The sequence below is a fragment of the Passer montanus genome, unplaced genomic scaffold, assembly GCF_014805655.1.
Source record: "Passer montanus isolate IOZ18808 unplaced genomic scaffold, ASM1480565v1 scaffold47, whole genome shotgun sequence".
In the NCBI taxonomy this organism is placed as follows: Eukaryota; Metazoa; Chordata; class Aves; order Passeriformes; family Passeridae; genus Passer; species Passer montanus.
In genome coordinates, this window is record NW_024369596.1 from 5,522,831 (window position 1) to 5,543,411 (window position 20,581).

The window sequence follows — 20,581 nt, forward strand, 5'->3', positions numbered from 1 at the left end:
GCCCCGCCCTCACCTGGAATCCCGCCCCCCGCCCCTATTCCCATTTACTATTCCCATTTACTCGATTAAAAGCGGCCAAACGGCCCCAAGGCCCCTCTGACAGAACGCGGGGAGAAACCCACCAAATTTATTTTTATTTATTTGTATTCTTCACAATTCCTGGTCAATCAGCCCCGTGAGAGCCGCAGTTCCCGATTTGGCGACGGCTCCGTGTGTATATAAAAATCACTCCCGGCAGGATGGGGCGGGCAGGGTCCTCCCGCCGCTGCCTGCGCTTACAAACGGTATAAAACACACCCGAAACAGCCCCCCTGGAAACCCCACCTAACCCCAAATCTCTGCTGCACAGGCAAGGCTGGGTCAGTGCGGTGTCTGGCATGGACAGTGCTGGCTCCTCTACGTCCTCGACAACCCGCGGTTGTCCAAATCTTTCACCTGGGCAGTAAAAGAAGGTCCATTAGGTAGAATTCAGTTTTTCCCCAGCTGGGTGGGTCTGGGCTCGCTCTGGTGCCATACCTTGTATATTCGGACCAGCCAGTGCTCTGTGGTGTACGCCTCCTCCAGCACGTCCAGCTCAAAGTCCTTGTTGCCGATTTCGGCGTTCCTCACGCGGTCGTAGCCTGGGGGTCGCTCTAGGAGAGGACAGAGCTCAGGCAGCGCTGCTGCATCGCCCCCCAGAGAGGTCAGGGCCCCCCAAAAGCAGCGCCACGCCCCGGGGGTGACTCAGGGACTCACTGGCCTCAGTGTAGACCTGGCCGAAGCGGTAGTAGCACATCTTGTACATGAGGCAGTTGAGCAGCACCGGCGAGCCCTCGCGGTCCACGCGGAACTCCCCGGTGGGGGTGTAGTAGTCGTGCTCCTTGATGTGCCGGCCCGTGTCCGTGCTGCCCCCGATCCGCACCATCCACAGGAACTTGTTGATGTCTGGCAGGCAGAGGGGTGGGGGGCAAAGGAATGAGGGCTTGAGCTGATTTGGGGGCCCAAGAGCAAGAAGTTGGGATGAGATAAAAGAATGAGGAGCCAAGTTGAGCTGGGGCCCAGGAGGGAGGGTTGAGGTGATATGGGGGGGCAAAAGCAAGGTTGAGTTGAGGGAGAGCTCCAAAGAGGAGCATTCTGGCCCCGCTGTCACTCCACAGCCCCAGCTGGAGGTGGGATTCTGCCACCAGCACCCGCAGCTGGGTCTGACCGCTCACAGCAGGCTCTTACCATCCGATGAGTACCCGGTGAGGCCGCCAAAGATGACCAGCACGTAGCTGACGTCCAGCTCCCTCATGATCTCGTAGGCTTTCTCCTCCGTCGATGCCATGGCCTGGGGCAGATGTGGTGTCAGCCAGTGCTGACGTGGCGCCCAGAAAGGCTGGCCAAAGGGAGGGAGGGAGGGACCCACCTGGCCGACGCGGGAGATGTGCGTGTTGTTCCAGGTGTTGTTGTCCACCAGGATGGTCCGGTTGGCCATGGCAGTGATCTGGTACCCGTAGTCCCACCAGGACATCACCTTGGCGTCCTGCACCGAACAGCGGCCGGGTGTCAGTGCCTCGCTGGGCAGTGTGGGGTGCCCAGGGCCCCGGCCCCCCGTACCTCCGGCGTGTTGTGCCGCAGCCAGTAGTAAGCTTCTCGGAAGTCATCGAAGATGATCCTGCTGCCATCGCCGCCACGGGCAGACAGAACGATGGAGGGGGAGGAATAGGCCTCGCTGGTCACCCAGGTGGAGTGGAAGGTGTAGGTGATCAGGAAGAACGCCATGACCAGGATCATGCCACTGGCAACCTGTGGGAACAACGCAGGGTCTCGGCACTGGGAGGGATGGCGCTGCCAGCCTCCCGCGCTCAGCCCATCAGGACCAGGTGCCCTCCTGAGCCAGCCTGGCGCTCACCTCATTTTTAATGGGGTAGGTGGAGTCTTGCTGCTTTTTGCTCTTCTTGTCAGGCCGGCTGATATCCAGGTTCTTCATGTAGGTGGACAATACCTGAGAGACCCCAATGCCAGACAGGATGCACATCACCGGAGCCAGCACCAGCATCAGACGCACCTATGGCAACAGCAGAACTGTTGGAAAAGGAGTCCAGCAGAAATCCAAGGGAAGGGAACTGGATGCCATTCCTAATCCAGCACCTCAAATTCAGTGGATATATCAGCCTCAGGATAAACCTGTGGCTGTTTTTTTTAGTGGGGAGCTGCCACCATCCCAGGCATCCCTGAGGGAAATTCCCTGAGGTGCTCAAAATTGGCCCACATGGGAAACTGAGGTCACTTCAGCAATCTTAGGCAGAAGCAAGGACTGGTAGCTGCCTCCACACCAGAATTCAACCACATTTAGTGTTCAGGGTGCCACAGGAAGAGAGGAAATGGGCTAATTAGCGACTGTTTGGCACCAGTCCCTGCTTGAAAACCCAGAGAATTTGTTTGAGATTGCACTGGGTGCTTGGCTCTGGGAGATCAGGAACACTGACCAGGCAGAGCTGGCCCCAGGGACACGAGTCACACCCAAACCACTGAGTTTTGCAACTTCACCTTCCCTCACTGCAGAGGGATGAAACAAAACCACATTTATGGATGGGAGAAAAGCCCTCAGGGTGAAAGAATCATCACTAAGTTCAGAAAAACAAATTAAATTGTTATGAGCACTCGATGGCAGTGCTGGTGCCCGCAGCCCTCACCATGACAGCTGAGAAGTACATGCTGGTCACGCCGTACATGATGATGAAGATACGGGCATCCGAGAGGTTGCTGAAGCAGTAGTAGAGACCAACTGTGAGGGGGGAGAAAAAGGGGTCAGGTTCAGCTCAGAGATGAAGTAAAACCAGGCTCTGAGGGATGCAGAGGGACACAGCAGGCTCAGCACGACAGAAGAGGCAGGAAAATCCTCTTGTGGACTAACTCAGGGTCAGGAAACGCACCTGGGAACATGAAAACAAGGAGCTGCAGGTCGAAGTAGTAGGAGGACCAAGTGGTGGGCTGGTGCTCAGAGACAGAGGCGATGATGGGGATGTTGTTCTTGGCATAGGAAGGGTCCAGCAGGGAATAGAAACGCCCCGTCCATGGGGAGATTTTCCCTAGGAAAGTGGAGAAAACAAATCCTCTTTGGATCCAGCAGAGTATGGGCAATGTTGACACAATGTACTCTCCCAGGGAAGCACATGTGAGGCTGGATGAGTGATCCCAGACCTCATTTAGAATCTCTACTGCTCAAACCTGCCATTTTAGAAAGGAAATGCAATGCAATTTCACTCTAAAAAACTCCTCCCTGCCCAACCTCTACCTTTAGCGTTTCTTTGCTACTACAGAGCAACAACCTGGTGCCCCCAGAGTTTCTGCCCTCCCACCTTATAGCTGCTGTTTAAATATTCCTTGCTAGTGCACACATTTGGGCAGGTCCCAACCTCCCCCTTCAAGGGAACTCACAGGCACTGGCACCACAGTAACATGGAGTTAGGATGGACAAATTTCATGCCTTTGGAAGCAAGAAAAGAAAATGAAACACCTTTGTAATGGCCACAGCCTCGGGCTACCTGTGAGCATCAGCACAGCCCCGACGGAGAGGAGGACGAAGCCGACCAGGGAAATGACACTCCTGAAGAGGATTTCAAACTGCTGTGGGTTCAGCTTGCTCCGGAGGTAGTCCACGAAGGCATGGATCTGGCACAGGCCAAAGACTCCAAGGGCAGCCATGTGCTCCGAGGAGAGGACAGGCTGGGAGTGGGGCACAGCGTGGTCAGACACAGATGAACAGCAGCCATTAATGGCTTTTTCCACAAATCACTGCCTGGCACAATCTCTGCCAGCCACAGGAAAATGTTCAAATGTCCCCTCCCTGTGACTGGCACAGCTGGCACAAGTTCTTTTCCTGCTTTGATTCTGATAAGAATCCATGTGGAAAATTAACCAGATTTTCTTGAAAACACGAGCTGAGCAGCCTGATTCCTGCCATACCAAGACACACATGGCATGAATGCTTCCTTCACCAAAACCAAAGATATTTTTATGAAAGACAGAGGTGATGGGAGGGTTATTAGGAGCTTTGAAAATCATCCAGCACAGTCAAAAGCTCATTTTGCCAAAGGTGGCAAGGATTCAGCATAACAGAAGCTGGAACAAGGAGTGAGCACCCACTCATAATCTCATTGATGAAGGCAAGAAGTAAAACCAGGTGTCAGCCCCCTGCTGCTCTGTTAGAACTCATCCCCAGGTCTGCAAGCCCTCCTGGTGCCCACCTGGAAGCCAACAAAGGAGATCTGCATGGAGAGGATGGTTCCCAAGCAGTAGACTGTGCAGTAGGCTACGTAGATCCTGTGGGAGAAGCGCCCGGTGAGCATCAGCACCAGGACGTGCAGGGGGATCAGGTTGATCAGGAAGACGTAGCCACCCCACGAGGAGACCTGAGAGGATACAGAGCAGACACACAGCCACGAGTTCCAGGACTGAACAGCTGCAGAAATCAGGTGAAACACAGAGGTTTAGCTGTCCTGGGTTCACAGGCAGGATTTTTACACAGCAGCAATACCAGCTGGAATCTGCTCTATCTTAGAGCATCCTCCACACCACAACTGCCAGAAACATGGATTTTTCAACACTACTAAGAACACCTCACACCAAACCTGCTAGTTTTGCAGGAAGGACCCATTCCCTTTCCACCTCCATAGAGGTTCTAGCTCTCTGGACACACTGACACAGCACACCATGGCTTCCTGGTGAGTGCACCCAGACAGATCTCAGAGTCAGGCTTAGCCCAGAGCTGGGAGAAGGGACACTCACCATGTAGAAATAGGCAAGGGCACACATGGCTGCCCAATAGATGGAGCCAGTTTTGACAGCCTTGATCCACATGTAGTAGGTCAGGAGCATGCAGAATATGGCAATACCTGTGGAAGGACCCAGAGCTGTTAATGCCATCCCTGGGGCACGGCAGAGAACTCAAGCCATTAAAAACAGATCTGTAAATACTTTTGTTGCTCCATCACACAAAGAGCCAGGCCTGGGAAAAGCATTTGCTATCTGGTTTCTAGAGTGAAACACTGTGGAGTTTGTGTCTAACAGCTCATGTGGCTTCTTCCAGCCACACCAGCTGGAAGAACTCCTACACAGCCCCCAAAAGCCCAGCTCCAGCAAAGGAGCCAGGATCCTCCTCTGCCCCAGGCAGTGCAGTGAGATTGCTGCCTTTGCCAGTCCCAACGTCACTGCTGGAACAGGGATAAAAGCACACAGGAAATACAGCAGCTCCAGTTCCAGGCAGAGTTTGGGGAGATGACAAAACCCCTTCTGACTGGCAAACAAGGATACTGGAGTAAACTCACTGCCAGAGCTGGAAGACACTCCCTCTACTCCACAGCATGGCCAAAAACCATCTCTGATGGGTTAGGTTTGTTCAGTACAAACCTAGCAGGGATCACCAGGAAAGGACAGAGCCTCTATTGTGTTCTGCAGCATTTTCCAGCACTGCTTTCCAGCACCCAACAGTCCTTAAAGGTTTTCCTGAGGATCACAAACTCACCTTCATTATCATAGGAGCCAGCAACAGACCTGGAGATGTACCCAGGCACTACAGCAATCATGGCAGCAGCAAGGAGTCCTGCCCCTGCATCCTGGGAAAAACAGCCAGGGAAAAGACATCAGGGTTTAGGGATTTTATTACTCAAAGGAATAAAAATAGTGCACGGAAACAAAATTTTCAAACAGATCTACCACTTCCAAAAAGGCTGAGGTTTTGAGGAGTGTGGTGGTCACCTCCAAACCTCTGAGCCAGCTGCCCTCCCAAATGGCAAACAGGTCCTGCTCCTCTGGAAAGCCAAAGCCTGTGGGGCACACCTGCTGGCCTGTACCTTGAGCTCTTTGGTGAGGTGGTAAGTCACGATGGTGGTGAAGGAGGAGAAGAGGGGAGCCAGGAACACGCAGACGTTACGGATGTCGATGGTGATGTGGAAGAAGTGCAGCACGTGGTAAATCGCTGCTGATGTGATCATCAGGCCTGGGGGTGGAAATGGCACCATTATCAGGGTGCTCCAGACTCACCAGGAGGGAGCTGCTGCCAGGGAAGCATCCCCTGGCTGCCCTCTGTGCCAGCTGGCACTCATGGCTGCAGTCCCTACCCCAATTTTCCCTCACACAGGTGCATTTCACTTGGCTAAAGCTTCACCTGGGTAAATGGTTCCCCCGATGATCCTGCCCAGGGGGTACCACGCTCGGTCATCAAACCAGTTGTGGAATTTGTAGAAGCCCTCCTCAGCCAGGAAGCGGGTGGTGCGGTAGTTGAAATACCTGTAAGGGTGACAGGGTGTGACAGCACTGTGGGGGCTGCTCCCGTGTGCTCCCTGCACAGAGAACTGGCCCACTTTCCCTCAGCTGCCCCAAACCTCAGCTGCAAAGGTTCATTCCTCCTCCCAGTGGGCCTAACAGCACATTCACAAAGGTGACAGTGTCCCTTGGGACTGATTCAGTCAGCAACAAGCTTGGGACACTGACACAAATCCTACCAGGAGCTCTCTCCTGCTGTGCCCAGCTCTGGAGTGAACACCTCCCAGCAGAAAAGCAATGGGAGGTGATTCTTGGATCTGGGTTGCAAGAAGAGCCCTGGGTACCAAGTGAATTTGGGTGTGGAAGAGAAAAACCAAGCTGTACTGAAACATGTCCTCCAAATCCCACACCCTCAACGGGGATTAACTTGAGCCTGGCACCATCACCTGAGTTCTGTGTGCTCCAGAACAGGAAAAGCCCAACAGGCCCCCAGGAGATGAGAAAACAACACTTACGGGTCAAACTCATGGATGACACTTTCAAATCTTAACACGGAGAAAAGTCTCGTGGAGAAAGCTGCAAACACAGAGACGGGGCAGAGTGAACCCACAGAGCTCACAGGTTACCCCTGGTTCTCCTGCCCCAGGAGCCACCCCTGAGGGCACAGACTTACACAGGACAGCTGCCATGGACAGGATGAGGAGCTTGAGCAGCGTGTCCTGCTTCTCATAGGAGAGCCGGAGAAAGCCCAGCTTGGTCATTTTCACATCAAATGCAGGGCCCGAGATCCCTGAACGCCTGGACACAATCAGGAAGATTAAAAGTCTTTAAAGCCTCCACGAGCCTTAGGACTTTAAATCCCCCCCTCTGGCCCAGCCTTCACCCCTGCCAGGTGCTTGTGCCTCCCCCCAAACCCCTCACCTGCTGTCCTGACCTGACTCCTGGCTGGTTTTCCTTTACAGAGCCCAGAACCTCTCCGGGGCAGAGGACGTGCCTGTTTCTCTGTGCACAGAACAAAACCACACTGTAAACTTGAGCAAAACCCCTGCCCTCCCTCTGGACGCTCTCTGAGCATTAACCATCACCTGCAAGCAAAGCACAAAAAGTATAATTTATGCAGAATGCAAGAAATGGGTGCTTTTCCTCACACACAGGAGATATGAACAGCTCCTGGTTACTCCCTCCCAGTTTGGATCACTCATGTCAAATATATATATATATATGTATGTATGTATATATGCCAGCAGTTTGTTAATGCAGACCAGGACAGTAAATTAGTTTTGCTCACACCAGACAATGTGGCTGTTTAATTCAACTTCCCTGATGGGAGGAAAAGCCACAGAAATCCTGGGGTTGCACACCAAGGAAGTGACACTCTTACTGAAGAATCACAGCTTTAACATCTTTCTACCTTGAAAACACTCAGATTTCTTCAGACCGTTTCTTGCCCAATCAGTCAGGAAAAGCCCTCGCACTGTTCGGGGCAGGCCGGGCCCGGGGTAAATGTGCAGATCAGGTCTCTGCTGCAATATCGGGCAGGACGCAGTGGGACAGGCTGAGATTTAACCCAGCCTGGGCCTGGACAAGCCTCGCTGTGCCCCGAAGCGCCGTGCGGCGCCGATTTCCGGGCTCCCCGCGACACCGGAGCACGGTGCGGATGCCTGCGGGCACCAGCGGCCCTGCCCCGGTGTCCCCGGGGCGCAGGAGGTGCCGTGGCACGGAGCGCTCCCAGCCCCAGCCCCGGCCCGGCCCGGCCCTCACTGCGGGGACGCCGCAGCCCCGGGCCCCCTCTCCCCACACGCCCGGGCACCTCCAAGGCCCGCGCGCCCCGTGGCCCCTCAGCTCCCACCCTGCGCCCCCCGGCCCTGCCGGCCCGCGCCCCGCAGCTCCCCGGCCCGGGCGGGTCCCGCTCCCGCGCCCCGCCCCCGCCCGCTTCCCATTGGCCGCCGCGCACGCCACTCCAAGCGCGGCCGCGCTCATTGGCCGAACCGCCGAAAGCTCAATGGGGTGCGGGGCGGTGCGTGAGGCGCACGGCGCCTCCCCATTGGTGGAGCGGGAGGCGGGCGGTGCCGGCGGGGAAGGAGCCGTGACGTGTCCGTCCGGGTTGGCGGGGCCGCGCGGTCACGTGGCGGAGGCGGGAGCGCGCGGGCGCGGCCACGTGTGCGGCGGAAGTGGCGCGGGCGGAGCCCGGCCCGAGGAACGAGAGCGGCAGCGAGAATCGCGGTCTGTCCGTTTAATGTTTCCGTGTGAAAATACTAGAGAAAAGTTGATAAACCGGCCCGGAATATCCAAAGGGGTCTGAACGCCAGCGGTTCACTTCCCCGACCCGACAGGAACGGTACATGCACGGCAGGGGGAGCGCCCAGAATGCCCGCCCCCCTCCCACGACCTGAGTTAGGGGAGATGAGGGAGCGGGAAGGGGGACAGGGGACACGGGGGGACACGACGGCAAAACGGGTGACGGGGTCCGACCCACGGCCCGCGGCGGGGAGATGATGGCACGGGAAAGGCGTACAAAAGAGTCCACTATAAAACAGGGCACAACCCGGCTCCTGGAAACTCACAAAGGTGTTAAAAACCCAGATCCTCCCCCAAAAGGTTTCCAGGGGGAGACGCAGAGCTGACAGTGACACCTGGTCAGGCTGGGTCCTGCCCGCCCCTGGGGATCGGGTGCAGAGGCCCGTGGGTGCCCCCCTCCCCGGGCTCGGGGCAGCTCAGTGCCCCGGGGCAGCCGCGTGCTTGGCAGGAGAGGGCGAGGAGGAGGAGGACGAGGAGGGGGAGGAGGAAGCACCGCTCAGGGCGGACTGAAGGTAAACGGTCTTGTGAAAGAGTCTGTTGCTGAGGAAAACCACCAAGGAGAAGAGACGGAGCTGGAAGTGGCTGAAAGGGAAGAGAGTCCATCAGCTGTGGGTGCCAGGAGCGCCCCCGCAGGCTCTGGGGGTGCTGGACAAGGACAGTGGGTGGCACTGCAGGATACTCACTAGGTTTTGCCGGGGGTCCTGGCTTCGTTGGCGCTGATGATGAAGAGAGGGAAAAGGATGGAGAAGAGGCAACCGCTGCAAGGGAAAAATACAATACAATACAATACAATAAAACAAAAGGCACTCGGTGGGTGTCAGGGGGAGGAGGGGCCAGAGTGGCTTTCCCACCTGATGATGTAGGAGGACTGCATGGCTGTGAGGAATGCCAGTGGCAAGCCAAAGCCAAAGTAGTAGGGCCAGTTCCTCTCGATGTTGGACAACCGTTGGTGCATCTCAATTCCTGCCAAGAGGAGAATCCCGTGGAAATGAACCCATGGGGAGGAGACTCCCTCACTGCAGAGCCACACAACCATTTAGGCTGGAAAAGACCTCCCATCACCTCCTCTGACCAATCTCCACCTGGTCAACAGACCAGAGCACTGAGTGCCACATCCTGAACAACTCCAGGGGACTACAGCACCTCCCTGGGCAGCCCCTTGCAATGCCTGACCACCCTTTCAGTGAGGAAATTCATCCTGATGTCCAAGCTGAACCTCCCCGGCACAGCCTGAAGCACAGTCCTCTCATCCTGTCACTTCTTATGTGGGAGCAGAGCCCAGTCCCCCCTTGGTTGCCCCCTGTCAGCAGTTGTGCAGAGCCAGAAGGTTTCCCCTGAGCCTCCTTTTCTCCAGGCTGAGCTCTCCGAGCTGCTCCTCGTGCTCCAGACTCTTCCCCAGCTCTGTATCCATCTCTGGACATGCTCTAGCCCCTCAATGTCCTTCCTGTTGTGAGGCCCCCAGAAGAGGACACAGCACTCGAGGCCTCAGCAGTGCCCAGCACGGGGGGACAGGCAATGCCCTGGAGCTGTGGCCACACTGGGGCTGGTACAGGCCAGGTACCACTGGCCTCATTACCACCTGAGCACTCTGCTGGCTCACATTTACCCTTCATCCCATGTAAGAACTGATGAAGATCACCCTCTGACACCCAAATTGGATGCTCCTTCAGCAGAGAAAGGCTCAGTCCAGGCAAATTCCCCCTTTCCACGCAGGGAGCTCCTCACCTTTGTTGAACCAGCGGTACTCGAAGCAGTAGAGCGAGTAGAGCAGCGACATGTGGAGCAGGCTGATCAGCTGCCCAATGAGGTCGATGGGGAACAGGCTCACAATCATTCCCTGCGAGAGGAAAGGAGCAGATTGAGAGAGGGATGCTCAGGTTTGGGGGAGGGCAGCACCTGAGCTGGGGGGTGGCTGCCTGCCTCACCTGGATGAGGAAAAGCGCCTGCAGCAGGAGGTTGAACAACATGTCAGCGATGATTTTGCTGACGCTGGGGAAGGGGTGAGGCTTCCTGCCCGACACTTCGAACGCCAGGTCTGCGATGTCCTGCCAGCAGAGACAGGGCCTTCAGGCACAGGGAGCTCCACAGCAATGGGGGCTTCAGGGAAATTCAACCCAGGGTGATGCTCCTCAGCTGCTTTTGCCCACCAGGAATATGCCCAGAGCTTGTTTTGGGGCTGGATTTCATCTTGTGCTCCCACACCACCTGATCAAGCCCCACCCAGTGAGGAAACTCCCCCTGCTTGCTCAAGGCAGGGCCCAGGTTCCTGTCACCCACCTGAAACCAGATGGCATTGACCACCTTACTGAGCACAAAGAGGGGCAGGACCCAGAGAGCGCTGAAAATGGAGGTGAGGATGAACTCCAGCCAGGACCAGACATCACCATGTAAGGAAGGGTCACCTTTAGAAAAGAGACAGACATGAGGAACTGGTGTAGGAACCTCCAGATGCTCCCTGGCACAGCCATCAGGGAGTTTCTCCTGACTCTAGTTCTCTAAGGTTTTTAAAAGCACATTTTCACCCACTTGATTTTTATTTAAATGCAAAAACACACAGACAAATGTGTTTCAAATGGCTGGATCCCTGTCATGCACAGCAGGGTGACCCACCCCTGGTTTTCTATTGGACAGTTAGTGATGGGATTGGTTGGTACTGGGAAGAAGAGGAAAACAACACAGGGAGACAGAGGTGTGAGGAACAGCTCAATGGGCCAAAGAGCCTGAACTCATCCCATGGACTGCTGAGCACCCTGGAGCCCCCAAGGCAAAGGCACCCACCGATGATCTGCGCCGTGACCGACTGAAGGACGGGGATGAACACGCGGTAGAACAGGAAGAGACTAAGCTGCAGGGAAAAACAAACAAGGGCCCTCAGTGAGGCACTGCACGGGCATTTTGTGCTCCTGTGCCTACAGCTCCAAAGGCACGTGTGCCTCTCCTCCCCCAGCAATCCACAAAGACAGAGGAGCAAGGATTTCTGTTTAAATACAGCCATAATCTACAGCAGAGCACTAACATTTCCATGCTCATCCCTCGTATTCTGCACCAATGTAATGAGAAAATGAAGCCATTTATTTGATTATTTGATTTATGAGGTGTTGGCTTCATTAAGGATCAGCCCTATGAACCAGGCATAGCAAGTCAGAGCTGAGGAAATGTCTTTAAGATGTCAATATCCAATTGGCAAAACAGTATCCCAGGCTGCAGCAAAGCAGGAATTGAATGTTCAGGTTTTCCAAGTCTCACAGACTTGGAAAAGCAGCTTGGGTTTCATATGTGGGTCTCTTGAGTAAGTCTGTGGCCCTGTATCCCATAGTGAATCCCTTAAAATACAACACTGGGATGGGAATATGGTGGTTTTCCAAAAATTCCTGCTGCCATGCTGATGGCTCACCACTCACAGCCTGTGAGGGCTGGAACAGCACATGAGTTTTCACAGGGCTTTTAAAACAAAAACTGTAATAAATAAGAACAATCTCCACATACCCAGAAGACACCTCCATTCCAGGCACAACACTGAAATATCCGGCTCACTATCCGGGGTTCACTGTGGGAGAGAGGCGTGTTAATGTCCCAGCACCTGGACAAATGTTCCCTCACAAGTGCCAACTGCTTCTCCCCCACTTTTGGACACCTTGGAAAAGTCACCAAGAACCAGCTCAACACCAGTTGTGCACCTGATTTTATCCAAACACAGGAATCCTGGAAGGAATCCCTGCACAGATTCACACCATGTCTCAGCCAGTGCAGTCTCTACAAGATTTACATCAGGGAGACTCTTTCAGCCTTTATTAATTCCTAAGGTCTGCACAGAAACAGAAGAAAAGCAAATCTTTCTTCCAGATTTTTAAGCACATATTGTAGATCTCAGGCTTTGTTCTCCCCAAATTCTTGCCACAATAAAACTGTGAGATTTTGGGCATGTTTTGTTGTCAGAAGAGGCTGTTTCAGCTCAGGGTGGTTTTGGTGTCTCTATCTGGACATGCAAGAGCAGCTCTGTGGGACTCTGCAGCACACTCCCAGTGAGCTCTTGACACTAGAATGATTTTGCTATGAAGAAATCCACCAAAATTCAGCTATTTATACAAACAACAACAGCAAAAAAGTTACATTTTTCTTCAGAGGCAGCCCAGATGTGGAGCTGCAGACCCCTGAGGAGTATTGGGATCATGGGAGACTTCTTTCACCTTTCAGCCAGCCTCCCAACCAGCCAGCCACAATAACTGGTAAATATGTCCCAGAATGTGCATTGCTGCCCAAACCCAGTGTGAGGTGCCAGCCCAGTGCCATCAGGGCAGCAGAGACATCCTGGCATGGTCAGGGAGTCAGACATGGGAACGGATGCTGTTTGCTCCTGCATGGGGATAATTCTGGCATTTCCAGAACCACTGAGGTTCTGCAGCTCCACAAAACACAGCAGGGCTGAGGAAAAGAGACACTCAGTCTGCTTCAACATGGACATTGGATCCAAGCTGCTGTTTCTTCCCTGATCCCACAACTACCAGCAGCAACAACGGATCTCAGGTAGCACGAGGATTCAGGAGGAAAAGAAACCCACAAATCCACGTTCCTTCAGGGGTAATTCAAACTGATTATCAAACAACATAAAAGGTCCCACTCCTTATCTCCTGGTAACAGCTCCAGCTCCATTAGGCAGTGGAAAAAGGGAGTTTCCTACCACGTGTTCCCATTTATTGGCTCTGGCTACCAGAGGAGAAGGGAATTACCCCATTTCTGACCAGCCACACCCCATGCTCACTTCTCTTGCTTCTTCTCTTCCATGTGAAACCTCCGCTGGGCGAGTGCACTGTTGGCTCTCCTGCGCCTCTGCTCTTCCCTTTTCTGCTGGATCCGGGCATCCAGCTTGGAGATGGTGCAGATGCCCCAGATGGAGTCCTTAATTCCCTGTGGACATGAGGAGAGAGCAGCAATGGCACGTGGCTGACCCAGGCCACCCAAACCCTCCTGCTGCCACGGCTGGCCTCGCTCCCTGGCTGCCTGGGCTCAGCTGGAGCAGCAGCACCAGCTCTCCTCCATGGCCCAGTGACCTCAATCACTGCACGTTCCAGCAACAGTGACCAGCAGTAATTCTGTCTGTGAAGGTGTAAGTTCTCTTCCAATCGGCACTATTTTAAACCCTGGCAAAAAAATCAGAGTCCGATCTCTCCCAGCCTTGTCTGGCAGGAAGCCCCTCATCCCCTGCCAGCTTTCTGAGGCCAAACAGAATTACACCAATATTTGGGATGTGTGAAGTCTCAGTGTATGCTGAGTTTGATGCTTATACCTTCACAAATAAAAGCATCTGTCCTCATCCCAGAAACTTCCTCCCACCAGCCACATCCATGCCTGTTAATAAGGGTGCCCAGAAGTTTTCCCTTACTCCATGTCTGGCACATTTGCAGAGCTGCCTCCTAGGACTTGGCTTGTCCAGAGAGGTTGTGGCTGTCCCACCCCTGGCAGTGCCCAAGGCCAGGCTGGATGGGGCTTGGAGCACCCTGGGATAGTGGAAGGTGGCCCTGCCCTTGCCAGGAACATGGAAAGAGAAAGACTTAAATGTCCCTTCCAACCCAAACCACTCTGGGATCCTGTCTAATTATTTCCAGCTCCAGGTGATCCCACATCCATCGTCACCACAATTTCCCATAAAATAAAGATCCAAAGGATGAGCCAGGATGATGCCACCACCCTGGTTGGATTCATGGAGTTCTTGCCCAAAGAGGATAAATTCCAGTCCCAAATTCATGTCTGAAACAGCAGAGCTGGGCCCTGACCCTGGCAGCTCTTCCAGCTGATGGTGTAGGAGCACTGGGAAATGACACAACTCCTGCTTTTAGGTCGTGGCCACAGGGCTTGGATCAAACCTTTGTCTGTTTTCCAAACAGAGTTATTTCTGAGCACAAGTTATTGCTCAGTGACACAGCATGAGTGGCTTTTAGCCTGTATTTAACCCTGGATGATGGAAGACAGGGTGGGAGCAGTGAGGTGACACAGAACTTATTGCTGGGACAGAGCTGCTGTGCTCACAGACATTCACCTATTATTGTTGTTATTAAATTATACACAATATATACACTCTATATTAAAATACACTTATAAACTTTGTGTATTGTATATAATCTTATAATTATTATTATTATTGATATTTTTCATTAATTTCTGCCCAAAGGAAATCTGTCAGATGTTCAGCAGCAAACACTGAGCCCTTTCCAACAGACACATCACACACCAGAGCTGAAATACACCTGGAGACCCTTTTCCTTCCTTGGAAAAGTCACCAAGAACCAGCTCAACACCAACTGTGCACCTGATTTCATCCAAACACAGAAATCCTGGAAGGAATCCCCGCACAATTCACACCATGTCTCAGTCTCTACAAGACTCCCATCAGGGAGACTCTTTCAACCTTTATTAATTCCCCCAATCTGCACAGAAACAGCAGAAAAGCAATGCTGTGGGAAGGAGGGTGCCCCCAAAGCACCAGGAGCCTCACCCTGACGAGGTCATGAAGGAAGATTCTCACGCTGTCGGCCATCTCGACTCCAGCATCACCTCTGCTTCCCAAACTATCAACTACAGGGAGAGGGGGACAGCCGGGCCCAGGCCTCTCTCATCCTGGAGAGACGGAACCGAGGGAGCCTGCGGGGAGAGCACACCGGGCACAAGTACTAGCAGTGTGCCGGCCGGGAATGCCAGGCTCAGTCACAGCCAGCCATTCCCGGCAGGACTGCCGGCCCTCCGGGCACAGCACCCTGCAGCAGGCCGGGCACGGACCCAGCCCGCCCACAGGGCAGCGCCAGCGAGCCCAGCCCTGGGGGAACACTGCAAACCACCGGGGAAATCCAACCGGCACCCGAAACACGGCAAAAATAACCCACCGGCTCACCAAACTCCAGCAGCTGAAGTCAAACCCCGGCGTCCAGCGCTGCTGCCGCAGCCGCGGGACACAAACAGCTTAAAGCCATTTCAAAACCGGGTTTGTTTGGGTTACTCTGAGTCAAACCCTGCCGGGATCTAGGCTGCGGAACCACAACCGACCCCCGGGTTTATTACCCAGCTAATCCCAGGCAGCTTCCTCCCAAAAACCCGAGCATGGTGCAGAGCAGGGCACCCTGAGGAATCGCCCCTGCCACGGGGGTCTGCCCCGCTGGCAGCTGAGGGGGGACCCTCGGAGGCTGCCGGGGGTCCCCGTGCCCCTCACAGCTCGGCCCCGCTTCACCCACAGCGTCCCCGCACGCCCTCAGGGCCGCCCCCGCGCTGCCCAGAAGCCCCCGGGGGTTTGTTCCGGCCCGGGAAGGCCGCGGCTCCCGGCGGTGCCCCCCGGTCCCCCCGCACTCACCGGGGCCGGCCGGGGGCGCACGGGGGAATGGGGGATACTGGGAGCACTGGGGGTATATTGGGGCTGGGGGCACTGGGGAGATAATGGGAACACTGGGTGGGGTAATGGGCATATGCAGCTGGGGACACTGGGCAGGTATTGGGGGGATACTGGGGATAATGGGGCACTGGGAATGGGGACACTGCAGGACTGCAGTGGGGTGGGGGGCTCTGGGGGAGCGTGGAGGGCACTGGATGCTGATGGAAGTGCTGGGGTGTCGATGCTCGTGTCCCACAGCCAGGGGACAACGTGCTCTGGCTCCAGGATTCAGAAGGCTGAAGGAAAGCTTTATTAAGCTATATCATGTTACATTACACACTATACTGTACTCTGTACTAAACTGCACTAAACTAAAGAAAAACACATGGCCCTTTCCAGGCAGTCATGACACAGCTTGGATCCAACTGGTCAATCAGTCCAAACAACCATCACGGTCCAATTAACAAATCACTCCTGGTAAGCAATCTCTGCAACAATCTCGGGTAAACAATCTCCGTTAACACATTCCACATGTGCCAAACAACAGGAGGTGCGAGGAGAGATAAGAATCGTTTTCCTTCTTGTCTCCGATTTCTCACTGCCTTCCCCAGGAAAAATCCTGGGAGAGGGAATTATGTCTGTTCAGAGAATGTGAATGCCACACTGGGGGAAACGGGGGTTAGAGGGGACACTGTGGGGACAGCGAGGGACACTGGGGAATAACAGACACTGGATCTGCAGGAATGGAACGTAATGGGGGTACTGGGGCTGGAGAGCACTGGGGAAACGGGACACTGTGAGGATACTGGGATCAGAGGGAATTGGGGAGACTGGGGACTGCAGGTGTGGGAACACAACGGGGACACTGGGCAGGAATGGAGTGCAGTGGGGACACTGAAGTTGTGGAAGGTGTCAATGGGGACATTAGAACTGAGGATACTGGTGGCACTGGTGGAGGGAACACGGCAGGCGTGGCCCCCCCATTCATTCTCTGGCACGCTCATCACCCATATATTAATTTTATTCCTACAGCACACCGCCTCTGGCCCGGGGAGGGGGCCCATGGCGTGCCTCAGTCTCCCCCTCCCCGGCCCCCTCAGACCACGCCGTGCTCCTGCAGGGGCTGCCCTCCCAGCAGCCTGTCCCAGCCCAGCCTGCGCAGGTCCAGCGTCTCGTAGCGGCCCTTGAGCACCAGCTCGGCCACGGCCCTGCCGGCGGCCGGCGCGTGCTGGAGCCCGTGGCCGCTGAACCCCGCGGCCAGAAACAGGTTTTCCAGCCGGGGGTGCGGGCCCAGCACCCCGTTCTGGTCGAAGGTGTTGTAGTCGTAGTAGCCCGCCCAAGAGCCCCGGACCCGCAGGGACTCAAAGGCCGGGACGCGCTGGGCCAGCCGGGGCCAGATCTGCTCCTGGAAGTAATCGTGGTCCACCGAGAGGTCGCTGGGATCCGGCTCTTCCTCCTGGAAAAGGATGAGCTGGGGGTGTCTGATGAAGAATAGGGGGTGGGTGATCCGAGGGGACCCCGGGGCTCACCTCGGGGGGGCTCATCCCGCCCAGGTAGTTCCCAGCAGCTCCGTCCGGACGGAAATAAGCGCCAGAGGTGTCGATGAGGAAGGGGCTGGAGAGGTCAGGGCCGTTGGGGCAGTGCCAGGTGAACACGTACCTGGGGAACCCCCAAACAGAGTGTGAGAGGTGCTCCTCTCGCCCCCCAGTATGCTGCGGTGGGGCTGGGATGTGGAGATGTTTGTCCCCCCCCACAAAAATAACACTGAGGGGTCTTGTCACTCCCAGGCACACTGGAGGGGCTGAGGGCAGTGGGGGGATAATTGGAATACTGTGGGGGTAATGGGGGTGACAGGGCTGGGGGCACTGGCAAGGTAATGGGGGCACTGGGGGAATAACAGGGTTATTGGGAATACTGTGGATACTGGGGCCACTGGGGAGCAATAGGTGACACTGAGGGGGATAATGGGGACATAACAGGGACACTGGAGCTGGGGGCACTTGAGGAATAATGGGAGCTCCAGCAAGACCCCATTTCCAAATAAAAAACTGAGGAAGCTCACCATCCCCCCCAGAAGCTAGAGGACGGTGGGTGCTGGGATGTGTGTCCCACTCTGAAATGTTTGTCCCCCCCACAAAAATAACACTGGGGGGTCTTGTCACTCCCAGGCACACTGGAGGGGCTGAGGGCAGTGGGGGGATAATTGGAATACTGTGGGGGTAATGGGGGTGACAGGGCTGGGGGCACTGGGGGAATAATGGGGTTATTGGGAATACTGTGGACACTGGGGCCACTGGGGAGCAATAGGTGACACTGAGGGGGATAATGGGGACATAACAGGGACACTGGAGCTGGGGGCACTTGAGGAATAATGGGAGCTCCAGCAAGACCCCACTTCCAAATAAAAAACTGAGGAAGCTCACCATGCCCCCCAGAAGCTGGAGGGCGGTGGGTGCTGGGATGTGTGTCCCACTCTGTGATTCCCCCCAAAATAGTACCTAGGGGTTCATGTCACGCCCTCATAGACAGAGGGTGCCAGGATGACACCCCCCCAAAATAGAAGTGCTGAGGTGCTCCCCTATGACACAGGGGGGATGGGTGCTAAAGCACCCCCCCAAAACAGCACCAAGGGGCATCACCCCCTGGAAAAGGAGTTTCTGGGGTGTGCCCCCATGCTGAGCCCAGGAGCTGACCCCACAGAGGGGTGCCACAGGCTGTCCCTGTGTGACCCCCAGTACCTCTTCCTGGGCTGGATGGGCAGCGGGGGCTGGCACAGCCCCCTGGGCAGCCCCTCTGCCTCCAGCAGCTTGCCCGCCCAGGCGCCCGCGGCGTTGACCACGATGGCACAGGCGACCGGCTGGTACTCCAGGCTGTCTGCCATGTGGACCTGGGAGGGCACAGACGGGGGGTCACGGCTGCAGGGGGGGTCACGGGCACTCCTGGGAGCTGGGGGGCACACACACACACTCACGTGGACGTATTTGATGCGCGCAGACGGCGGTGCCGACGACATCATGTGGGTGGTGGAGGTGACAAAAGCTGGAGGGTTTGGGGGTGAGGCGGGTGGTCCTGGGGGTGGCAGGGGGGAAGCCTTGCTGTGCACCCCCATCCCTCACCTCGCACCTCCCCGGAGCAGCTCTGGACTCCCAGGGATGTGGCTTTGCGCCGGAAAGCGTTGAGGAGTGTCCAGGGGTCAAACCAGCCTTCATCCTCCAGACCTGGGCAGGGAAACACGGGGGGAAACTACTGTGTGACCCCTCCAATGCATGCACTGTGTGGGGCTGGAGCTCCCCTTCCATAAATAAAGCCAGGGTGAAGGATGCAGGAGGATGAGGATGGATGTTGAGGGGGGTCTCCATGCCCTGCCCCATCCTCTCACATACCATAGGACGCCACAGCCACGTCCTCCGTGTTCATCCAGGGGAATTTCTCCTTCAGCTGGGTGGGGGACAGCAAGGTCACCTGCGCCCCTTCATCCCTGGGGATGGCCAGCATGTGGAGGAGGGTCAGGATGAGCCCCAGTCCCAAAACCCCCCCGGGAGGGTCCCATGTGGGTCCCCCACCTCTGGAACTGGACGGTGGCCTCCAGGGCAGCAGCGTTCTGGGGGGACGCGAGGAACAGGTATCCCCCAGGCCGGAACTGGATGTCAATGGGGGGCTCGTTCGGCACCCCAAGGTAGTTCTGTGAGGAGACAGAGGCCCACACTGAGGGGGCTGGACTCCCCAAATCACCCCCTGCCCACACAGCCCCACGTACATTGATGTCGCGGAGGAAGCTGGCAGAGAAACGCGACATGTGGATATTTTCCTTGAGGGAAAACTGCTGCCGGATCCCTCCTGCCGACAGCACCGTGGAGGCCCTGGAATACTGACGGAGAGGACCCCCCAGAAGAGAAGGGGTTCAGGGGGGTCCCCAAGGCCACACCCTGCCCCGGGAGGGGGTGCCTCACCATGGGGTCCCGCTCCACCACGAGCACCCTCATGCCGTGCCGCCGCCGGCCCTCCAGCACCTTCAGCCAGTACGCCACGGACCAGCCCACCACGCCGCCGCCCACCACCACCACGTCGGCCTCGTCGGGGGGCCGGGGGTCGGGGTGGGTGCCCGGGGGGGTCCAGCCCCGGCCGCCGCTGCCCGCGGCCGGCAGCTGATCCCTCAGGGTCTGCGCCATGCGCTCCAGGCTCTGCCCCAGCTCTGCGGCGGAACGGGGCTGCCGAGCCTGGGCACGGCTGGCAGCCCCCGTGCCCTCGGCGTCCCTCGGGACCCCTCTGCCCCACTCCCAGGGCACCCCTCAGGCTGCCCCCAGGTCCCCCGGGCCACCGGGAAAATGCCCCGGGACTCTGTGAGCCACCAGAACCGCTGCCCAGTAACCTGGAATCACACCAGTCCCTCCCACTGGGAGTCCAGAGTCCACGCTGGGAATCACCCAAGACCTCCAGCAGGTTCCTGCAACACGTCCCCTTGGGACCCCCGGTCCCCACTGGGACCCCCCTCCAGTTCCCTTGGGCCTTGTGGAACCCCCCAGTGCCCTCTGCCGCCAGCCGCCCAATTCCCCCCAGCCCCTCCAGTGCCCCCTGCCACCCCCCAGGGATCACCCCCAGGCCCCTCTGGCACCCTCCCATACACGCCCGTAGCCTTCCCAGCGCCCCCATTCCCAGCGCCCCCCATTCCCAGCGACCCCATTCCTAGCACCTCCATTCCCA

At 56.3% G+C, this 20,581-nt stretch overlaps 3 protein-coding genes across 5 annotated transcripts; all 3 read right to left on the bottom strand.

Annotated features, from left to right (window-relative positions):
- Positions 1-121: 121 nt before the first annotated feature.
- STT3A (STT3 oligosaccharyltransferase complex catalytic subunit A) lies at positions 122-8,066 on the bottom strand. 2 transcript variants are annotated; one of them, XM_039722014.1, is made up of 19 exons: positions 7,640-8,066; positions 7,163-7,230; positions 6,902-7,026; positions 6,744-6,804; positions 6,131-6,252; positions 5,817-5,962; positions 5,489-5,579; positions 4,753-4,859; positions 4,212-4,376; positions 3,510-3,690; positions 2,898-3,053; positions 2,658-2,749; positions 1,874-2,029; positions 1,579-1,767; positions 1,388-1,504; positions 1,207-1,309; positions 736-924; positions 517-632; positions 122-435 (listed from the first exon to the last, which is right to left on the bottom strand). In XM_039722014.1, the coding sequence occupies exons 3-19, from the start codon at positions 6,987-6,989 to the stop codon at positions 397-399; spliced, it is 2,118 nt and encodes a 705-aa protein (XP_039577948.1). In that variant the 5' UTR covers positions 6,990-7,026; positions 7,163-7,230; positions 7,640-8,066; the 3' UTR covers positions 122-396. The 2 variants fall into 2 exon arrangements, with proteins under 2 accessions (XP_039577948.1, XP_039577947.1); XM_039722013.1 differs by having other exon boundaries at positions 7,150-7,230.
- Positions 8,067-8,446: 380 nt separating this feature from the next.
- EI24 (EI24 autophagy associated transmembrane protein) lies at positions 8,447-15,897 on the bottom strand. Of its 2 annotated transcripts, none has more exons than XM_039722027.1 (11): positions 15,863-15,897; positions 15,017-15,162; positions 13,286-13,431; positions 12,013-12,073; positions 11,305-11,371; positions 10,828-10,928; positions 10,452-10,571; positions 10,252-10,363; positions 9,378-9,489; positions 9,210-9,284; positions 8,447-9,108 (listed from the first exon to the last, which is right to left on the bottom strand). In XM_039722027.1, the coding sequence occupies exons 2-11, from the start codon at positions 15,056-15,058 to the stop codon at positions 8,943-8,945; spliced, it is 1,002 nt and encodes a 333-aa protein (XP_039577961.1). In that variant the 5' UTR covers positions 15,059-15,162; positions 15,863-15,897; the 3' UTR covers positions 8,447-8,942. The 2 variants fall into 2 exon arrangements, with proteins under 2 accessions (XP_039577961.1, XP_039577960.1); XM_039722026.1 differs by having other exon boundaries at positions 10,804-10,928.
- Positions 15,898-16,880: 983 nt separating this feature from the next.
- On the bottom strand, positions 16,881-20,049 carry FOXRED1 (FAD dependent oxidoreductase domain containing 1). The gene is made up of 9 exons (XM_039722123.1): positions 19,831-20,049; positions 19,638-19,748; positions 19,444-19,562; positions 19,264-19,358; positions 18,997-19,098; positions 18,852-18,919; positions 18,619-18,767; positions 17,410-17,539; positions 16,881-17,336 (listed from the first exon to the last, which is right to left on the bottom strand). Exons 1-9 carry the CDS (start codon positions 20,047-20,049, stop codon positions 16,977-16,979), a joined length of 1,353 nt encoding a protein of 450 aa, XP_039578057.1. The 3' UTR covers positions 16,881-16,976.
- Positions 20,050-20,581: the final 532 nt, after the last annotated feature.